At 40.8% G+C, this 22,386-nt stretch overlaps 2 protein-coding genes across 4 annotated transcripts in view; one reads left to right on the forward strand and one right to left on the reverse strand.

Moving 5' to 3' along the window:
• The window catches only part of LOC109696653 (A-kinase anchor protein 17B), a 68,311-nt gene extending 62,934 nt beyond the window's left edge, over positions 1-5,377 (forward strand). For all 3 annotated transcript variants that reach the window (XM_074063858.1, XM_074063857.1, XM_074063859.1), the window contains one exon: positions 820-5,377. In XM_074063858.1, the coding sequence (XP_073919959.1) occupies positions 820-2,604 (1,785 nt within the window). In that variant the 3' untranslated portion in view covers positions 2,605-5,377. The remainder of the gene's footprint in view (positions 1-819) is intronic.
• A 2,798-nt stretch (positions 5,378-8,175) lies between these two features.
• Positions 8,176-16,454, reverse strand: Pgrmc1 (progesterone receptor membrane component 1). Its single transcript, XM_020179759.2, has 3 exons — positions 16,021-16,454; positions 12,590-12,745; positions 8,176-9,444 (listed from the first exon to the last, which is right to left on the reverse strand). Exons 1-3 carry the CDS (start codon positions 16,346-16,348, stop codon positions 9,341-9,343), a joined length of 588 nt encoding a protein of 195 aa, XP_020035348.1. The 5' UTR covers positions 16,349-16,454; the 3' UTR covers positions 8,176-9,340.
• Between the last annotated feature and the right edge of the window lie 5,932 nt (positions 16,455-22,386).

Below are 22,386 nucleotides of genomic sequence, written 5' to 3' on the forward strand. Positions count from 1 at the left end.
TGATTCCTTTAAAGAATTTATCTCTTAAATGGGTGTGGAGTTTAATTCTGGACTCCATTAATACTTATACTGATTATGTGGTCCCCAGGTTCTAATTCCAGGTAATAGATAGGCACTGTGCCCTGATGTGTAACAGGTGTCAGTGGGAGCACATTACCGACCCTCTTGGAAGTGGTGGTACAGGCGGCAACTTTCACCTGCCCTGTAGTTGTGCTGAGTAGATAGCATTACAGACTTGACTGCATGTAGAACCATGTTCATGGCCACATTTGCTACTTGAGGTCTTTCTTGTCTTCCTTCTTAATGAAGCACACAAGGTGGTGAAACTCAGAGACACCCTCATCTGCAATCCATACTAAGAGACTAATATAAAATAGAAAAACCATTTATCTTTTAAGCCAGTTGACTCTTTAGACACACGTTTCATCCATTTGTCTTTTCTTGTACTAGGATATTCTAGGAAGACTATAGAGCATTTCTTATTCCTCTTTGTGTCTTTATCTCCTATCATAATACCTAGAATAGTAGGCTCATCAATTTTGAACAAATGAATAAAGTGTGTGCTTTGAAGGTCATGTAAAGTGTAGTGCCTTTCTGACATAAGGATGGGCACAGACCTAATAAAAATAGCTCATATTAGACTGAGACATTTAATTTAGTACTTCCTATTTCCTCAGTGTGATATTGTTCCTAATTTGGATCTACCCCAGGTATTAGAAATCTCTTTAGAACAGTATCAGAGAGCCCAACTTTCTTTGAAAAAAAAATTTAATTTGTTTTGTTTTTTTATGTGAGATTTCTTAACATTTTTCTTTGAAGGGATCCACACAGTTGAACTCAAGAGAGGTTAACATTATAGACCACGAAGCTAATTACACTCCAAGGACCACATTGAAAACTATGGAGGAAGAAGAGTTAAACACTCAGCTTCTTCCAAATCAAGAAGACATGCCAAAATATCAGGTTGCCAAGTCAGACAATAAACAAAAACAAAAAAAGAAGAAAAGAAGCAGGGCTCACCTACATAAATCTTCCCACTTCTCTAGAGGAAAAAAAATAAGATACTCAAGTAGAAAAGAGAAAACTGGAAAATTATTAACTGATGAATACAATTACCATTTGGTCTCTGACCAGAATTCCCTGCATGTTACAATGATTCAAGATCAGTCTCTTGAAAAAGAAGAGCACCACAGTTCAAGTAAATCCTATTCTTCCATATTATCTGAGATAGACTATGGCAGGAAACAGAAGATCTATGAAACAGATGAATTTATTAACTACCTGTTAAACTATTTTCAAACTCCAAAATATGCCCGTATCTGCTTAGAACCAACTCACCTGTCAAGCACATGTGAGTGGCACAGAGATGTCCATGCTAAGGGGAATGGATTTCAGATCACTTTGATAAAACATGAGTATCACTCAACCAACTTGAGCCAAATGGAAAACTTGGAAAGAAAAGGACAGATTCAAGATGATTACTGGTTGATGGTGTGTACTCAGGATCCTAAGCATAAGCCACAAAAGAGAGGAAAAGTGGACTATACCAAAGAATATACTAAGAAATTAAAAAATGATTGCAAGGATATAGCCAGTGATGCTGGTGATCAGCTGTCCCCAGCTGATGGAGAGAACTACCTCTTAAAAAAGATTCACACTTATCAGTCCCAGTCTACAAGGAAAAGTCAAGGTTCCTCACCTATCAGTTCAACAGACTTAGATTTTCAGTTGACAGACTTCTTAGAAGAAACTTGTTGGCTTTCCCCAACAGATGAAGAACACCATCCCTTACAAAAGACTCCCACACACCAGGACAAATATTCCCAATCCACTACGAAAAGTCAAGTTTCCTCACCCATCAGTTCAGCAGACTTCGATTTGCAGTTGACAGATTTCTTAGAGGAAATTAGTAGTGATTCTGAATGTTTCAGTGACACACTCAGCATAAGCAAAGAGGAGAAAGAGAAATCTGTGACTGCATATCGTAGCTCTCCTGAAAAAGGAACTCTTGACACTGATGAAATCGTCACTTGCAAACAAAAAACTAGGTCAAGTCAGCAGACCTCATATTCAGAGTGGAAACATGAGAATGAGGAAAAATACTCTACATACAATCTTAGGACACCAGGCAAAAGGTCTAAGTATGAAGTGAAATGTTCATGGCTTGGAGATGAAAACAGTTCCTTGAGAGATGAGAAGAACAACAGTAAAAACAGGGGAAAACTATCCTCCAAATACTTGTTTGATGAAGGCTACTCCTATGAATCCAGTTCCAGCAATCAATTAGAGGACATCCCAAGAAAGAGGAGGAGGGCTAGTAGTAGTACATTGGATCAGGAAGTGGACTATAGACCCTCTCATGTGCCAACAACACCATCAAAAAGTGCTAATGTCCGTTTGGGATATTTTCCCCAAAGAAGAGAGACTCCTCAAAAATCAGACTATAACCAGAATACAAGAAGGCTTAAAGTACATGACAGTTCTAAAGATTTCATGTTTGATTCTGATAATTATTATTTTAGACGTATCAGTCAGGAAGACATTAACTATGAAGGATATTTAGGAAACAGTGACACTAGTTCTTCAAATTTTCAAATGTTTTGATGGCCACTTTGGTCAGGAACACCCTTATTTACAATCAACAATTTGTAAAAAGAAAAATTTAAAACCAAATATAGCTATGTAGTTAGTAGCTACAGAGCAAGAGCTTGAGGAGGGTCAAATGCAAACTCTTGTTTTTCTTGCCAAAGTTTAAAGCATAGATCAAAATGACTACAGATACATTGGCAAGCTTTGGAAATATTAAACCTCCAGATTCTGAAGCTTGGTAAACCAATGTGCTTACAAAGCTTTGTGATCCAAGGACAGACTTTTTGTACAGCCTAATTTCAGTGCCAGTGAAGGAGCAGATTAATATTGAGAAGGGTTGGAATAACACTCTATGGCTCTTTAGCGTTACAGCATCATTATTTGGTATCATTTATCTTCAAAGAGGACAGTAGTGAACAACATCTTTTGATTTGTTCAGAAACCATGTGCCGTAACAAACCTTCCTGACTTTTACTTAGTAATAACAACATCTAGAACATATAATAGACTTCTTCATGAACTAAAGTTTCATGAGTACCTACCAGAAGGAAATTAATCTTAATATATTCACAGTACTCAAATGGTTGTCCTTTCAGAGACAAATTTTCAGAAGAATCTAAAGGGGGCTCATTCTCCTTTGAGGTTTAGGTGGAAAGGAGCCATAAAGCAGAGTTTTTGTTGTTATTTGTTTTATGAACCTGATGTCTTTCTATGTAAGAAACACAACAGAATTGAAGTGATATAACCAGGGTTATGTACAAGGAAATGTTGGAAGATCTTGGGGCACCAGTAATGACACTTGGGAAGAGATGTGACAGTATTCCATTTCAGGCTACGTAATCCTTTCACTCAGGGTAGAGTGACATCAGTTTGTAAGAAGTCACTGAATATCCCTAAACTGACTTTTATAAAACAATAACAAGTGCCTCTTCAGTCCTCAGTAATGCCATGGAGTTAGGAAGAGTTAAAGGAAAAGGCCATAGTTTTCTAGCTGTGGAAAGTTGTGTGTGCAGAGTTTGTAATCTATTTAACAAAAGCAATTTACCTTTTTAGCTCCTTGTTTTAACCTTCTTAAATATGTTCTAAAATTTAGACGTTTTATAGATTCCTAGACATATCTTAGTGAAGTGCATGTTCTGTAGAAAGCTTGGCCAACTCATTCTGCCTTACACTGGATTTAGGACCTCAGTGGCAGTACATGATGTTTATTTTCCAACAAAGCTATACCTAACCTGGTAATTGAAGACATCAGTGAGATTAGAGACTGCCTGTAACAGGAAAAGGTGATTTTAATCCACAGGAGCAGTGGAGGGCAAAGAGTCCCAATTTGGTATTCTGTAGAAAAGCACCAGCTGGTAGAGCCAGGAAGGATGCCAGTGAGTGTGGTTGCCCTAATAATGTTGTATAATATGTGCCCATAACCAATCTCTTGAGCAACCTGATCTCTAAAGAGGCACCAAAATCACCTTGTTTACCTGAAGTAAGAGCCATAGGTTGTTTCATTGATCTCTATTCACATTTGAATAGAGGAATGTTAAAACATACAAAAATTGAGAAATGAATAATATACCACAGCAGAGCATATTTATTACTAAGATAAAAACCAATGAATGATATGTTGGCTCTTGTGTTCAATCCCACTTTCAAGCCAATAATTCCACTGTTAAAACTAGGTTTGGCTAGTCAGATCTGAAAGATTGCTCATGAGGTGAGTGTCTTCTCTCCTCAGAGGACTAGCAATGACTGTTCGTGTTCAAAGTACTGTTGGCCAGAGTAGCCTTTTAAATTACAAACAGTTTATATTTTGTCAGACAACTTTCTGGTAACTAGGTATTGTCCTCTAACAAAAACCTGCCTTCTTATTTTTGTCATATTTTATGCCATTGAAACAAAGAACATTTGTAATGGAAAGCAGCTAAACTTGTTTTGAAAAAAAAATCTCAATTTCTTCTGTCATTTTACACTTTTTTTGGATAGTTTTTAGGCATGAAAACAATTTGCTGCCCAGTAAAGATAAAAATTAAATTGCAGAATATAGCATGTGCATTTTTTTATATAATAGAATGGGTGCTAAGTCATTTCTAAATACATTTTTTTGTCATTTGATTTGTTTGCATCCTGGAACCTAGAAGAAAGTAAAAATATTGATGTTATGTTGGTGTTCTGAACAACCCTGGATTTTTATATCTGGCTTGTGATACTGCATACTAGATTTGAATCAACTTTTTTCTTGTGTAAGCCTTAAATGAGGAAGAGAACAACTTATGCTGTGCTTTTCAATCAAATGGCTTAGTAAGGAATGAAGTAGAACTGAAACTATTAGAACTATTTTCTCTTAATTAATGATGCTACTCTGTGTTATGCTGTTTTTTTTAAAGTGCTTCAAAAGAATTTTCCCAAGTCTTTTTTCCAACTTACTAAACTTTAAACATTGTCTTTTTAAATAGGTATTTTCATGTTATCCTTGTATGTGCTGCTGATAGTGCTGTAAGAAAACTAAAATCTGTCATTGTGGTTTTGTTCATTTGAATTTCTCAGGTAGAAAGCCATGTAACTGCTAACTTTGAAAATAGAACCAAATAAACTAAGTGTATTTTTACTGGTTACAAAACTGTTTTATTGGTTACAAAAAATGTTAATTTTTAAATAAATGCTGATAATTCCATTTTGGGGGGGAAGTTTCTACCTGTAGTATGCTGCATTGCACTAATGTTGCCCTATTTCCTCATTTACATTGTTAGAAAAATAATATATTTAATTTTCATATATATTAAAATAAAATTGTTATAGTGACTATTGAGTCTGTTCATTTGTCACATGTATTGCCTATTGTGTTTTACATCCATAATAACATTTTCTATGGAAATTATTGATGTCTAATTTTAATAGTTTTAAAAATTGTTTAATGTTTTTATTGTTGTGCTGGAGTACATTGTGACATTTTAAAAAGTTCTTACAATATACCATATAATAGTTGTGCAGGATAAGCGCTTACAATATAGCTTAGATTTACTCCATCATTCTCCCTCCTGCCCCTCCCCCTTCTTAGAACAATCTCAGCAGGTTTCATTCTTCTATTTTCATATATGATACAAAATACATTCACCTCATTCCCCCTTTTCTTATGCCTAACACCTCCCACTGATACCCACCCTCTAAAAGACCTCTTTTACTCTCCCCCTCCCAAAGGGGTTTTGCCTTGGTACTTCAGGCCTATATATATCATGCTTTAATCAAATTTAACCCCCGTTGCTTTAATTTTAATAGTTTTTAGTGCAACTTTTCCCTTTATCATGGGAACTGACTATCAGAGTTCATGAAACCAAAGACTAGAGTTGTGGTCTCACTTTGGCTATAGTGAAATCATATTTGGATTTAAGATTATCCTGCCTTCAGTACATTTTTGTTTTGCCTTTTGAGAAAGGTCTCGCTTAGTCCCGGCTGGTCTAGAACTCCACATCCTTTTGCCTCAGCCTCCCAAGTACTGGGATTACAGGTCTGTGCCACCATGCCTGGCTCAGTACATTTTATCAGTGCTATTAAAAGGTAGCAAAATTGACTCTATGAAATTCCATCTCATCCCTCAGCACTGGGTAAAAATGTTAACGTTTACTGATGATCCAAAAATAATTTTGGGTGTGGGGTGGGGAATGTAGTGAGAAAAACTAAGGATCTTGAAAATCAGTCATTGATCATTCAAAAGTTAACTGTTTATACATAAAATATATACCAAAGTGCCTAAAGTATTATGTAACAAAGACAGGCTGTACCTTAGAATAAACACTGGGTACTTTATAGTTGAAATGGTTCAAAGAGTTCTTTTTTTCTTTTTTTGCATTACCAGGGTTTGAACTCAGGGCCTCACACTTCCTAGGCAGGCACTCTGCCACTTAAGCCACACCACCCACCAGCCCTTTTTTGTGATGGGTTTTTTTTGAGATAGGGTCTCACTAACTATTTGCCCAGGCTGGCTTCAAACTGTGATCCTCCTGATCTCTGCCTCCTGAGCAGCTAGGATTACAGGTGTGAGCCACTGGTGCCCAGCTTCAAAGAGTTCTTTCTGAAACAGCAAGGACTATATGGATGCTTGTTCTGGACTGAGGATTTGCATGAACTTGGCCCTCTGAGGTAAGGTGAGTGTTATGCTACATAAAGAAGACAGATATAGAACACATGTAGCCAGTGCTGCTTGTGAATCACAGTACCTCCACAGCTGGTGGGATAACAGCAGGTGGGTAGCAAACAGATGTTAACCTGAGACTTCCCATGCTGCATACATGTGGCAGTAAATACTCCCTCCTCTTGAACAGTGACTTTTACATGCTACAGTTTACATATATGCCAGCCTGATTTATAAGTTTTTGGATTAAAGTCCTGCCTTAAAAGTGGCTTCCTGTACATATAATCAACACAATGTTAATTCAGCTCTGAATAGAGAGGAGTCAGGGTGTTGAGACTGAAGCTTTAATGAGTGTGGATGTTTTCCTTTTGGCATCAGACAAGCCTGCTTAACTGTGTAAAAGTAGTTTAATCTGCACATTTAAATAGACTTCAGACTGCAAAGGTAACTCAATTTCTCTCCCCTGTTGTTTTCCCAAAGTGCCTGGCACAAAATAGGCACTCAAATATTTTAATGTAATCTAGTGGAGGAAAAAGAGCTCATTAAAAACAATACATGCCGTAAACTTTCTTTGTTTGGGGAATACACCTCTTAAGAAAACTGCAGATTCCAATATTAAAATGACAAAACAGTAATATTCATAGATTAGCAGGTTGCTCATGTTTATAAAACCTACTGCATATGCAGTTGTTATCTTCCTTTTAATGAGGTGAATTCATTTTACTATGAGGATTCTGGGTGCTCTCCTGATAATACAATGAAACAAAAACAAAACTCTTTAAGCCAGGTATGGTGGTGCACGACTGTAATCATAGCACTCAGGAGACTAAGGCAGGAGGGTTCCCAAGTTCAAGGCCAGCCTGGGTTACATACTAAGACCCTGTCTCAAAAAAACAAAACCAAAAACTAAACCAACCAACAATCTTTCTTAGAGCTCAGTAATTGTAACATGACAACCTTACTATAGACTTCAGTTTACTTGAAGCAGAGTTTGGTATCACACACACAAAAAGCAATTCAATTCGCTATTTCTTAACTTGTTTTTCCCTTTATTTATTCTTTGAGGCAGGGTCTTACTGTGGAGCCCAGATTTGCCTCGATACTCCTCATGATACTCCTGAATCAGCCTCCAGCACTGAGATTACAGGCACATCTCTTTTGGAATACAAAAAAATAGAAAGCTGCACTCAAGGGAAACTGAATTTCAAGCTAAAGTAAAATGACTGGATCTGATTCCTTAAAATAAGGTTTTAAAAAAATGTTGAAATTATTCTAAGAAGCCAGGAGGGGGGTTGGGGGGAGAATGATGGAGGGGTCAATCTTACTAAGATACATTGGAAGCACATATGTAAGTATCACAATGAAGTCCCACTGCAAACTAATATGTGCTAATATTGTAAATAAAATTAAATTTAGATAAAGACATTTTGAAAGAAAAGGAATTAAAACAACCCAAGCACACCATACTGGGTAAAACCATTTTATTAACTGACCAAAGCACTTCATTTTGTTTTCTGATATGAGGTAAAACCATTCAACACAGCTCACAAGAAAATACAATGACTATTTAACTACGAGTATTAAACCTCGCTTTTTAGTTGTTCATATAATACTTTTACAAATTCATACAATAGTAGAGTCTATTTAAGCTAGGTTTAGTGTTAACCAAGTGTATTATCCAAGACCTACACACTTGACTACTACTTTCGCAGTGGCTGTAGTTTTCTAGCAACAGAAGGATGGCCGTTACCTTATGACTCTACTCTTTATTCTTTACTTACAAACCATTTGACTAGTGCCATGTACTATTTCCTCATTCCAGGGGTGCGCTCTTAGAGCACACACCTGTTTTTGTTCTGTATGCCTCTCTCTCATTTAACATTTTGTCAAACAACCAAATAAAACCATTGCCCTGCCATGAGCACAGGCCCTGGGAGAGCAGTCCTATGATCTTCATCATGGATTTAGGTTTTTCTTCCAAAGCTGTATTTTGAATGTTCAGATCCTGTTTTTTAACTTTACTGTGTCTGTGAGGGTGTTTGTGTGTCCCCATGAAAACAAGGACAACAAAACAGTCCAGAAACTAGTAAATATGTTTTCCACAACTGAGCCCAGCTTTGAGCTTTCATTTTGTTCCTGGGTGGCTCTCTTTAATGGATAGCAAAGCCTTTGGAACACTGCAGATTTGCTTTAGAGGTAGATAAAACAGAAATCATGCAGTTAAGTCAACGGAGTAAAAGGGAGTTGTTGGTTTCAGAGAACACATGACTAAATGTTGACTCTTTGCTCTTGGTGCACATTTAACATTTTTACTAGTTTGGGGAAATACCCGAGTCTTATCTGTCTCACAGGCAAAACAAATTTAAATTCAGCTTGTTCTAACTACAGACAGAATAAAAACAGTATTAATATTTGCATTACAGCACTGAAGTTCACTTTCTGGATTTGTGACACACAAACATCATGCATTCTAAGAAGTTAATTTTATCGGTGTCACTAGTGATGTTAATTTAAAAATTATAGCAAGTTCAAAACTTTTCTAAGTATTCAAATCACCATTTTTAAAGACAGACTGGAATGTTACAAATGATTCTACAAAATACAAAAATAGATATGCTCCCACTGAATGCTTTAATCATTTTTCCGAGCAGTCTCATCTTTTGGTTCTTCCTCATCTGAGTACACAGTGGGTTCCTCCCCTTCCTTCAGCAGTTTGCCCACATGGTGATACTTGACTGGAGGTAGAGAAGAAAACACAAATGGTCATTCTCATGCTTTGTAAAAAAAAAAAAATCACATTATTTTAGGCATTCATGAGGGTCCTACAATGTACTCAGCAATGTGTTAGTCTTCTCAAACCTGTGGTTAGTCTTCCAACCAAAGGTGGTTTATACCACAATCCTTGTCAGCAGGGAATTAAAGAGTTTTGTTCTAAAGACAGAAATATAAAACAGGCAGCAGTGTCTGGCAATGAATATGCAAGATAATATCAAAGCAAACTGAGCCTGCTTGTAGGGTCTTGTTTAGAAGAATACCTCATTATGAATGAGTTAGAAGGGTTGCAGAGCACTTCATGGAAGACAGGCGTTGGAAAATGTGTACAAGGATTTGGTGAGGGAGAGTTCCAGAAAATGAAAACACTGTGTTCAAAGGCATACTGGCAAGACTGAACATATCTGGAGAGCGATGAAGAGAACAAGTTGTCAGTAGTCAAATCGGTATTTGTAAATAGCAGGTAAGTTTGGCTTATCAGTGTGGGGAAATACTGGGAAAGACCTGAAAAAAGCTAGCCTAAGGAACTGAACTTAACCTACAGATGGCAGAGGGCACTGAAAATTTATGAGTGAAGGAATGACACAGCAAAACAGCGATTTGGCAATAACATTACAATGGTGAGATTTAGGGCAGGTTTCAGTGAGAGCAGAGTAGGAACTGGGCCACCAGGAGGGAAGCATGCAGAGGCAGAGAAGGAAGGACATGAGATACTTTGAAAGAAAACGGGAAACCTAACTTAACCCATGGACCAAAACGGGGACTGTGTTGAGGGAGTCACTCTGGAGCAACACGTGACAGGAAATCCACAACATGGACTAGAGAAGTGAAGTGATAACTGGCAAGCAGGTCCCTGGAAATCTTCAAGAGAGAATCCAACCAAATTGTGGGGATATAGGTGCTACAGGGAGCGAGGAAAGAGGTGGAGGGAGGAAATAAAGTAGTGCCTAGGGGTGCAACTTACGACAAGTCTGATTGACAGGGAAGGGAAGGAATAATGGTTAAGTAGGTGGAGAAGACAACAGGAGATAGAATTTTTCCCAACATGGGGGAAAAAACCTAGAGGTAGCTAAAGGAAGTGGTAAAGAAGCCAGGAGAGGACTGAAGATATTGGAGATATTTAAGAGCCCCAGTGGCTCACTCCTGTACTCCTAGCTACTCAGGAGGCAGAGATCAGGAGGATTGTGTTTCAAAGCCAGCCCAGGAAAATAGTTCTTGAGGCCCTATCTTGAAAAAATCCCTCACAAAAAAGTGCTAGCAGAGTGGCTCAAACGCCTGTCTAGCAAGCATGAGGCCCCATCAAACCCCAGTGCCACCAAAAAGAAAAGTGCAAAGAACATTATCGTAGCCAAACTAATGCAGGGTTAATCACCTCAATGTCAGAAGGCAAGAGGACCAAGTCCCCTTTCTGAATATAGGTAGAAACCAACCTGTCTGTCCAGGTAACCAGAGCTGCTTTTGTGTGAAATAATCGTTGGGAACAATTTGAACTTCCCTATTTGAAGGTAGCATAAAGGTCCCAGGGGGTGCTTGGGACTGTGCAAGACAAAAGCTGGGTGGCGCCTGGGAAACCTGTCTTAAGAAAGAGGAAGCCACAAGAGCTTTGAGTGTAGCTGAGGTGTCAAAACAGGATTTGGAGCTGGTATTAATTGAAGGGGGAAAAAATAACACTTTTTCTCCCACTGATGAAGGCAAGCCCTAGAACATAGACCTTTGTAAGTTATAAATTATAGCTCATTAGGTTTCATATAGAAGATTATCATTACAAAGGCATCCTTGGGATACAATTATTAGTGACTGTGTTAGGTAGCTGAATAATGTTTCAAAGTAAAAAGACTCACCTCTAGACTTAAAGCTATGGTCTGTGTGAGTTCCAAACTCAAAGGTAGAATCACATCTGGCTAATTATTAACCCAGAATTCTCTGTAAGGGCAGCATGATTTTCAAAGAAAATGGCTGGATATAGCCAAAAGAGCATGTAATATTTAACTGATTATAAAGAACAGTAAATAGAAGGCTACCTTTTATTTTTTCATGTTTTTCGTGGTACTGGGGTTTAAACTCAGGACCTTGCCATTGCTAGGCAGGCACTCTATCACTTCAGCCACATCCGAACCCTTTTCGCTTTAGTTATTTTTCAGATAAGGTCTCTCTTTTTACTCAGGGATGGCCTTCACAGCCAGCGTCCTACCTATGCGTCGCACACAGCAGTGCACCACCACACCAGGCTTGTTTGTTGAAATAGGGTCTCGCTAATTTTTTGCCTGGGTTGGCCTCGAACTACAATCCTCCTGATCTCTATCTCCTGAGTAGCTGGGATTACAAGAGTGAGTCATCATGCCCAGCTGAAAGCTACATTTTAAATGAAACATCTTCCTCAAAGAAATTGTCATGGTCTTTACATTTCATAAAATCTGGGAAAGATTGTTACTCAAATTTGTAGCAGTACAATATTGCTGAAGTGATAATTAAACCCTTAAGACTTAGCTATGACAGAAGCCAATTCTCAAATTCTCAGCATTTGAATTTAACCCCTTATTCCTACTTCCTCCACCCCCAAAGACCTCAGCCCATTGCATAAGCCAGGAGCAAATGTCTCCTTTTTTCTTGCTTTTTAAAAATGCAGACACCATTGTTACTGGGCAGATTTTAAGCATCTTAGTTGAGGCCTACAGTCAAGCTCAATTAGATTCAAAGAGAAGCTGTTTTGTAGAGTACAAGTCTCCCATTCTTCAACAGAGATGTGGGTTGCTTTTAAACGGCTAGCTCTACAAGAGAGGTCTTTTGAGAATCCTTCTTTTCTAGCCATGAGGGCCACTGTCCTTTCCCCTACACACCCAAATGCTAGTGATCAATCTATTCAAAACTCGATGCAAAAATTTCAAAATCAAAAACAGAAAACCCAGGTTTCCATAGAGAACAAGCTAAAAATTGGTATGTAATCATAATGACTCAGCACTGCTATAATTACTTTAAGCCATGAACTTGATCAGGAGCCTATCAAAACACACCCAAGTTTCAGGCTGCTTAGTAGTAACTATGGTCCTACCATGAATTCCCATTACTGGTAGAAATTTGATCCAGGCACAATTTTTAAAAAATGCTTACAAGTGAACTGAGAGTCCCAGTCATTCAGGGTCTCCTGCTGGGCAGGAGTGAGGTCAGAAAGGTCATCATACTCATCCTTCAGTGCTTCTTTATCCAGGCAAAATGTGGCAAGGCCCCTGGATGCGTCTCTCCCGGCAAAGACCCCATATGGTCCCTCTTTAAAAACAAAATGAAAACAAAAACAGATTCTTTATTAATAATACATTTCTCTTTTGTTTCACACACACAAGATGGCTTCCTTACCCATCAACACAGAAAGCCCCTCTTGTTGAATATCAAATTCCATTCTGTAACTGTAAGTGACATCAATACTTTGATCATTACATAGGGGACACTGAAAGACCTACTGTCATTAAATCTCCTGTGACTTGCAAAAAAGCTAACACAAAAGTCATAAATGATTATTTCGGGGGTGGCTGTGGTGGTAGGGAATTATTCAAGATAATACAGTCCATGGGTTAGAATTCAGCTTGAGGACTTTGAACCTATAGTTTGGCTCTGTTCCAGGCACTTGGACCAAGCCAGTGAACATTATATTTTGTTTTTTTTTTTTTTTTTGGTGGCGGTGATACTGGGGTTTGAACTCTTGCACTTGCTAGGCAAGGGCCCTATTGCTTGTGCCACACCCCTATTCCAAGAGTTATGATTTCTTAAGATGATAACCACTAATGTATAAATGAAAACATTTCCTTATAAATGTATTCTGATATTTTAATGAGTCAAAGGTATCTTATAGGAATCTTTGATTACAAGACTCAATTAAACATTAACTCATGCCATCTGTGGGAGAAATTGTTTTATGAGTATCAGTGGTTCAAAAATCTATCCACACATTACATAACTTTCACTGTCAGTAAATAAGAGCTAGCACAAAAGATCAGTTCCATCATTCTGTTTTCAGTGGGCTTGAAGTCTCTGAAAATACTGAGTTTTTCACTGAAAAGAAGGCTAATCAATGCTCCAAAATAGTTTTATAAAATTTCATTTGCTATTATGTATGATAGTATAATGAACTGTTGTCTAAAACAGCAATGAATCATTCTGTAGGCACTTAAAGTGGATGGTTAGACTTATCTAAATATTGCACAAGTGAAAAGAATCCAGTGTGTACTTTAAACAATGTCTTGTTTTCCCAAAAGTAGGCTGAATAGCAACCCTGATATTAAAGTTTGTAGCTAACCACCATACCAAGTTCAGCCTGTTCACCTGAAACCTCAATCCACCATTTTTTTTTTACAAATTACATGAATTTTTTCTTTTGCAGTGCTGTGGATTGAACCAAGGACCTTGGCACATGCTAGGCAAGTTCTCTACTACTGTATCCCCAGCTGTTATGGTCAAGTTTTTGGCCATCTGATTGATAGCATGGGTGTTTACCTAGCAAACCTCACAGAATACCCAAACACGGTCTAGGGGATGCAGGAAAAGTCTTTGGAAAGCACATACTGTTCCCCACAATGTATATTTAGTAGATACTCCATGAGCAGAGATCTGTGTCTGTTTTCTTCACTGTGCCTTGCACAGAGTAATAAGCACTCAAATGAAAAATTTTTAGAAATTCTTTGTAAAGTGAAATACCATTTACATCGTGTTGTCATGTGTTCATGGGCCCACTCAATGACAGTGAAGAGTAGAGACAGAAATCTCACAATGGGACAGACTTGTTATTTTTCAGAGGGACAACTAAGGCTCACGGAGAACAATACTTTGCACCAGGTCACACACCTGGTCAGTGACCCAAACAGGAGGAGAATACAGGTTGCTCAACTCCCAGTTTGGGGCCTTGTGTAGAGGCTGACACTCCTCCCCATGACTTTGCAAACTACAACCATATGATGATGCCATGCTTTGGCTGCTTTATGGCTTAGCTCAGTAATAACAGGTATTTATGTAATTATGTTTATTAATGTGCTACTACAGTGACAAATAATATGTGGTTTTCTAATTATTTTGCAGTAACTCACCTACAGAAAACAGGTGATGTGACATGTCCAAAAGAAAAAACAGGTGGGAGAGTTCCTTAGGAACACTCCCACATCTGATTTTGATTAGCGGGACTCCAGAGAGTTAAAGGAAGGAGTGGATATGGCCGGTTTGGTTTAGTGCTGGTTACTCTTCCCGCTCTGAAACCAGAGAGGGTGTAAATACATCCCCTAAGCTCCCTGTGTTTAGAGGAGTCCATATTGAAGGAGCTAAAATCGCTTCTTCCTCCTCTCCAAGTACTCTGGAAAACAGGACTTTCCAAATCTGTCTTGTTGCTCAAATTTGCCCATGGGAGGCATGTTCAAATTGCAAATTCCTGGACCTCCTCCAGAGATACCTATGGTTAGGCCAGGATCTGTATTTTTCCTTAAGTACATCAGGTGATTCTGATAGGTCAAGGAGGTTTGGAAGAACCTCATCTCTAAGGATCCCCTTCCAACAAGCTCAGCAGTCATCCACCCATCCCTCATTGCCCTTCTACTTGACTTTTCCTGAAATGCCCCGACCCTGCAGCCTTTACAGCCCTAACCCTTTTGTTTCTTGGGATCCTCCCACTTTTCCCTCCCTCCATTTTTGGTTTTTGCCTTCTAGTTCTTTCTCTCCAGCTACAGACTAAATAGGATATTACCTGTCTCCTTGCCACCAGATCCAGCCCTATTGCATTCTCAGCCAGTTCCCTTCCCCCTACCGAACCTCCCTCCCTTGTTCACCTTGTAGCCTTTTCCGTCAGTCCACCACACACAACACGCGCCACACACATACCAAACACATACAACACAGACCTGACACATGCCACATTCCAAGCGCGCGGGCGCACGCACACACATACCAAGCCACATACACTAAACACGCACACATGGCGCATGCACTCTGCGCACGCACACATCACTCTCCACCACGCACAATGCTTCTACCTGATGCTAATCCCCGTCTCCGCTTTCTTTCTCCCACACCCTTACATTCCACCATGGCCACTCCTGGCGTCATCGGCCTTCCTTCACTTCCCACCCTTCCTCTCTCCCCACCCCCGTCTCCCCCGAGATATCCTCATTTCCTCTCTCAAACCCAACACCAACCCCCTCCCTTCCAGGACCCCCCCAACCCCACTGCCTTCGGAAACTCCCCCAACACCCTGCACTCTTGGCCATCTAGCCTCGCGGTCCCAACCCATCCCGGGTTCAGCGCCTCAGCCTTCTTCCTGCACCCCGTACCAGCGCTAGCTGGGGATCTGCGACCCCCACTAACCCGCAACCCCTCCAGAGAGTCTCTTGTCCCCTGCTTTGCTGGGGGGAGCCGCCCAGCCAAGACCGCCCGACTCTCCTTCGCCAGCCCGCCCTTCCCGGCGCGCGGCACTCCCTCTTCCCCCTGGGGACGCCCCGCTCTCCTTCGCATCTCCCATGCTGGGGCTCCCTCTTTTGTCTCCAGGATCCCCTCGCCGGCTGCCCTACCGGGCCCGTAGAACTTGCGGCCTTTGGTCACGTCGAACACCTTGCCGTTGATGGCCATGAGTATGCGTGGGTCCTGGACACCATCGAAACGCCGCAGCTCGGCAGGAGTGAAGTCGCGCCGCTTGAGGCGGGGCAGCGGAGGCGGCTCATCGTCGTCGCTGTCGCTGCCGGCCCCCGGCTGATCCCCGCGCACGATCTTGTAAAGCAGGAAGATGCAGAGGCCAAGCAGCAGCAGGTTGAGCGGCGACGTGAAAATCTCGTGCAGCAGCCCGCCGCTTTCCAGCTCGCTCGGGTCGGCGCCCGTCGCCACCACATCCTCGGCAGCCATGATCTCCAGCAAAGGTTGGGCCGGGCTAGGCAGGGCTCCGGAACTCACAGCTTTCTCCTCCCTCTCAGCGAGCTTGTGGCGCTCGGGACTCCGCCGCCGACCAGGACGAGCCAGGCGGGGAGGCGGGGCCAGGCTGGCTAGAAGGGGCGGAGCCTCCAAGCCCCGCCTCCCGCGGCCCCCTAAACGCCCAGTCATGTTCAATCCTGACTGGCCCCGGCTCGGACCCCCACGTAGCCTCGAGCTCTTGGCTCCCTGCCCCCAGCCGGCTCATGCCTCCCCCGCCACAGAGCTGAACCCACCCCTCCCTTCTACCTGTGGGGCCCCTGCGCCGGCCTCACAGCGCCCTCACACCATCTTCTAGCTACCCGCGACACAGCACGAAGTCCTGCTTGGCACCCGCGTTGCTCCAGACAGACCGACCCCTTTGGGACAGCCTTGGTTTTGCCCGCCTCTGTGGCAGGACCCCTCCGCCACCTGCTGCGAGCCAAAGCCGAACTCCTTTTCTTCAAGCTTCTCTCCTGTCTCCCATACCCAAGCCCTTCATTCTCTGATTCCCCAACCCCCACTATTTTCCAGGACCATGAAGTTGTCTTGAGAGACAGGAAACTCATTCCTCGAATTCCCTTTTGCACCTTACAGACCCAAACTGCTCATTTTCACTTTGGAAACCCCCATTCGCGCTCTTGGACGACCCTTCCCCAGTTCTCCCCCAGATGCCTCGGGGCAAAGCAGTCACTCGGGTTGGTCAACTCAGAGTCTGGGGCTCAGATCGACCACTTTATTTTTAGTTTGTTCTCAAAACAGTGATAAATAAATAACGAACCCTTTTGCAATCACTGATTTGCTTAGTCACAGGCATCAGGCATCAACAAGTGATTCTCTCTCTCTTTCTCTCCACTACTGGAGTTTGAACTCGGGGCCTTTAGCTAGGCCAGCGCTCTTCCCCTTGAGCCACACATCTTGAGTTTTCTTTTAATTGCAGAATAATGTCCAACGTTTCTTTGTTTGACAGCATTCTTCTATTTGAAGTCTAAGGAGCTACCCTTGGCTGTCACAATAACCCTGGGCCAGAGCACACACAAAGGCAGGAGTTTGGAAGGATCTTAAGCCTGGTTCTTCTTTCCCAGCTATTTCATCCGGCCTTTGATGTGCTAACAGGCTGCACAGGAGCAGGCCGCTATGGAGCTAGGGTTGTCTCTACCCTTCAGAGGCCTGATCTCGCTGCCCTTTATATTGTGCCGGGGCGGGGGGAGGGAGAGCAGAAAAAAGGATAGAGAGAAGGGAAAAATAATTAAAACCAAGCCGCGCACACATCTGCAGCCCAGAGCAGTACTTTTCCATCAGGAGTTCTGTTCACTTGCACATACTTTACTCCCCCTCCCATCACCCAAGAGACTTGAGAAGAGCATTGGCTTCTTACTTCAGAATTCTAAAAATTTCTGGCAAAAACTGCTTCATCCTGCCCCTACCCCCTCCATCTTCTTAAATCATTTTAAAGTGTAATGAGCCAAACAGTCTTTATATCGGGCCCACACGTTTTTTTCTTCAGAGCTAAATTTAGGATTAGCTGAACCGGCCCCTCCAAATCTTCTCTCAAGCCTCAATTTAGTCGTGGTGAAACAGGCTCAAACTGAGGGCATTCGGTTGTAGCTAGAATCCAATTATTCCTTCAAAAAAAGAACCATGGACAGCCAAGACATTCTTACAAGCAAACAAACTTCTGAAAAAATTCATTTGCAACTAATATCACAAAAGATTAATATCATTTAAGGGCTCATGTTAATCAGAAAATATGTGAGTCTAGTCAAAATGGACATAATAGGAACAGGTAGTTTCCAAGTAGAGATACCAGTGGTGAATAAGCCTATGAAAAATGTTCAGTCTTGCTAATAATAAAAAAAAAGAAAAACGTGTAGCCCGGCTGCAGGGGGCTCATGCCTGTAATCCAGCTACTTGGGAGGCTGAGATTAGGAAGATTGAGGTTTGAGGCTAGCCTGGGCAAATAGTTCCTGAGACCCCATCTCCAACATAACCAGAGCAAATTGCATTGGAGGTGTGGCTCAAGCAGTAATGCCTGCTTTGCAAGTGTGAAACCCTAAGTTCAAAGCCCAGTTACCCCCCTCAAAAAAAAAAGAAAGAAAAAAGAAAAACACCGTGGTGATGATATTGTCACCTACCACCTTCGTATAGGACAGATTATTTTAAAGTTGGGGGGATAATGTACAATGCTGGCTAGAGAGTGGGAGACTCTCATGTACTGTCTAGGGGAGTAGATACCATTATAAATTTATGCTGTCCATAAAAAATGTTTCCTATTCATTAATCCCACTTCTACAAAGCTCTTTTTCACTTCTAGGAGCCCACCACAAGGAAACACAATTTTCCTTGGGGTGACAAAGATTTCATTGGTAAAATGCTCACCATAGATTCCTTTTTTTAAAAATTGTACTGGGAATTGAACTCGGGTCCTTGCCCTTAAGTACTGTATCACTTGAGCCCAGTCCTTTTATTTTTTTGTTTTTCAGGTAGGCCCCAGCTGGCCTTAGACCTCGATCCTCCTACCTCCACCTCCTCAGTAGATGGAATTTCAGATATGGTACCACCATATCTGTAGTCTCACTAACTTTTTATTTGGTGGTACTGGGGCTTGAACTCTGAATGCTTGCAAGGTAGGTTCTCTACTACTTGAGCCACTCCACCAACCCTGTTTTGTGTTAGATTTTTTTCAAGAGAGGGTCTTGTGAACTATTTGCCCAGGCTAGCTTAGATCTGGGAGTCTCCTGATCTCTGCCTCCTGAGTAGCTAGGATTACAGGCATGTGCCACCAGCGCTGGTTCTTTGGTGTTTCTTTTTTTAAGCATTTACAACCAAACAGGTAACCTAAGGTACATAAATATGTAACGTGTGTGCATCTTAATGTTACTGTATTAGACTGGCCTTAATAATACTTTGTATCATATTCTATAGTGTAGAATACGGGATAGCCATTAAAACTCACGTGGTAGTGGCCTGGGAGTATAGGTCAGTGGTAGAGAGCTGGCCTATCGTCCCAAGTCTCTTTTTTTTTTTTTTTTTTTTTGAGTTTAAGACAGGTTTATTTTATTAGTTTTTCCTAAACTTGTCTCATGTTTACTGAATGTTTTTCTAAGTGTAAGAATGTGACCTGGAGTTTTAACAAACCAATTTGGATAATGCAACCTGGATAAATGCTTGTTTGCACACAAGTCATGAATTACTACTCTCTGATCTGCCTCCATGTAAATCTAATTGGTCATACAGCCTGTCTAAACAGACAGCAACAGACCATATCATCTTATTTCTAGTTTTAACTTTAAGCTTCAAATTCACCCTCATCCCAACACCTAAACCCTTCCCCCACAACCCACCCCCCACAAATGTTTAGAAGAACTGGCCATTAAGGACTGAGTCAGTTGCATAAGAGTTAGCTTAATCCTGCAGCCAGCATTTCAAATAGCTATTGGCCTCGTGGCAGGCCAGCTAGAAGTTCTGAAGCACACACAACAGGGAGAGAAGAGAGGACACACTAGGTCTACGGCACAAAGTCTATGGCTAGGGAAGCTTCCATCATGGCTTTCACACCACAAACATGCTCCCCTGCCTCCTCTCCAAGGAACTGTCTATATAGCACTTAAGAGTGTTACACTCTAAACACTTTCTGTGTAGATGGACAAAAACTTAGTTCTATGGAAGGTATAAGATTATTTCCAACATAGGCCAAAACAGAGAGGCACTCTGTTACACAGAGTATCAGTTATTACAAAGATCAAAAACACAATCAACAAAGCTTGTAACAAGTTTCTAAGGCAAGTAACCAGCTCTGGCCTCTAATACAGACTTCCCTTAAAGTTTCCAAAATGCTTCCCTGCTATCAATATGCCTCTAAGAGCAGTCCAAGGAACACTTTGGTACACCTGACACTGGCTGCACATTTAAGAATAGGCTGTTGCTGTATTGTTGGGCACCACTTTTCTTTAACACTAATTTCAGACTCATCCCATACAATCCAGTGCATCTTAGTTTTTTATGATCGGTCAGCTGTGTAAGTACAAATTAGCAGATTCATGACAGATACTAACACTTAAAAGACAAGTGATTGTGAATGAACTAAAAAAGAACTTTTAACTCTTTATTCTAAGAGTTCAAGCTAAATCTTAAATTTACACAAAACATCTCCCACCTGAACAAACAGGCCAGGATACTGAGTTTGAGCTGGCTGGCCTTGAACTGCAATCCTCCTATCTTTGTCCCCTCCCCCCAAGCACAGATTCATTTTTAATATGGAGAAACTGGAAACACCCCAAATGTTCCACTTCAAATAAAATAGCTAATTGAGTTGAATTTTGATAAGACCATACACTGGCCATCCAGATATCATGACATAGGAAAATGCTGATATATCAATCTTAGCAGAGACAAACAGGATGCAAAACTATATACCATATGAATTCAACTATGTCCAAAAAATGCATAAAAGGAAGCCTGAAAGGAAGCATGCTAAAATGTTAACAATTGGATTTGTTAGTTTCTTCTTTATATTTTTCTACATTTTCCACAATGGGCACATGCCATTCTAAGCTCTGGGAAAAATGGTTTATCATTTCTTCTCTCAAAAAAGTGTAGAACGATTACACGAGTTCACTCTAGCAGTTTAAACACTCCCTAAATGTGTCAAGTGAAAAAAAAAAAGAAACTCATACACATATACATGCATACACAAATTTTTTTTATAGTACTGGGAGAAATTTTATCTAATAAAGAGAAACACAGTTTTTTAAAAAAAAAATTAGCTCTCCACTCAGATAACGCCTGATGGCATTTTTTTTGAAGTTACATTTGTTTGAGATTAGAAAATTCAAACTATGGAAAGATACAAAAGATAATTGAAGCCCCTCTCCTCATTCTTTTTTTTTTTTTTGGTGGGACCAGGGTTTGAACTCAGGGCTTCTGCTTGCAAAACAGGCCCTGCACTGTTTGAACCTCCACCTCAGCTATAGCTGGGATTATAGATGTGAGCCACTGCACCCTGCTCATCATTCAAATTATTGGCGTGTTCTTTTTTTTCTCCTTGGAGTTTTTAAGAATGGTAATACTTCAGACTGACAATGTAGCTTGGTATTAGAGTTCTTGTCTAGCATGGGCAAGATCCTGGTTCAATCCTCAACACTGCCAAAAAAAAAAGTAATACTTAAGAGTTGGCAAACATATAACAAGATAAATATTCTAACATGAGCTGGCAAGAGTGAAATTGCTAGAATGCAAGATTCATTTTGTTCACCAGTATGTTTAAAGCTCCTAGACTATAACTGGCACATAGTAGGCACTCAAATAATATTTGTTGAACTCAGTTATACTGTATCAGTTATATTGTAAGCAAATATAGACTTTCGAGAAAACTCATTGGCAACATGCAACAAATAGCTCAAATTATTCCTAACCAGTGACCAAGAAATTTAGAACTTCTAGGATTTTTCCCTAGGGAAGTGTTCAGAAATATGGGCAGAGATTTGTGTACAAAAATTTCAAAGCATGCTGGGTGCCAGTGGTTCACATCTGTAATCCTAGCTACTCAGGAGGCAGAGATCAGGAGGATCGAAGTTCAAAGCCAGCCCAGGCAAATAGTTTGTGAGACTCTATCTTGAAAAAACCCTTCACAAAAAAAGGACTGGTGGAGTGGCTCAAGGTGTAGGCCCTGAGTTCAAACCCCAGTAGCACAGAACAAAAAAAATTCAAAGCATATTTAGTCACAAAAATCTGAAAACCACCTATGTATCCCAAAATACTTATCCAACTCAGAGTAAAAGCTAAAGTCCTTACGGTAGTATCCTGTGGGGCACAACCCCACATACCCTCACTTTTAAGACTTTGAGGGCTAGTGGAGTGGCTCAAGTGTTAAGAGTGCCTCCCTAGCAAGCGTGAGGACCTGAGTTCAAAACCCAGTGCCGCCAATAGATATGTGTGTGTGTGTATATATATATATATATACATATATATGTATAATTTGAGACATTCTACCAGCC

Source organism: Castor canadensis, chromosome X, assembly GCF_047511655.1.
Source record: "Castor canadensis chromosome X, mCasCan1.hap1v2, whole genome shotgun sequence".
Classification (NCBI taxonomy): Eukaryota; Metazoa; Chordata; class Mammalia; order Rodentia; family Castoridae; genus Castor; species Castor canadensis.

Excerpts from the sequence above, each read along its gene's own strand:
- Pgrmc1 (XM_020179759.2), bottom strand. The coding sequence starts at position 16,348 with ATGGCTGCCGAGGATGTGGTGGCGACGGGCGCCGACCCGAGCGAGCTG. Across the intron at positions 12,746-16,020 it reads CCGCAAGTTCTACGGGCCCG|AGGGACCATATGGGGTCTTT; the intron begins GTAGGGCAGCCG and ends TTGTTTTTAAAG. Across the intron at positions 9,445-12,589 it reads CTGGGACTCTCAGTTCACTT|TCAAGTATCACCATGTGGGC; the intron begins GTAAGCATTTTT and ends CTCTACCTCCAG.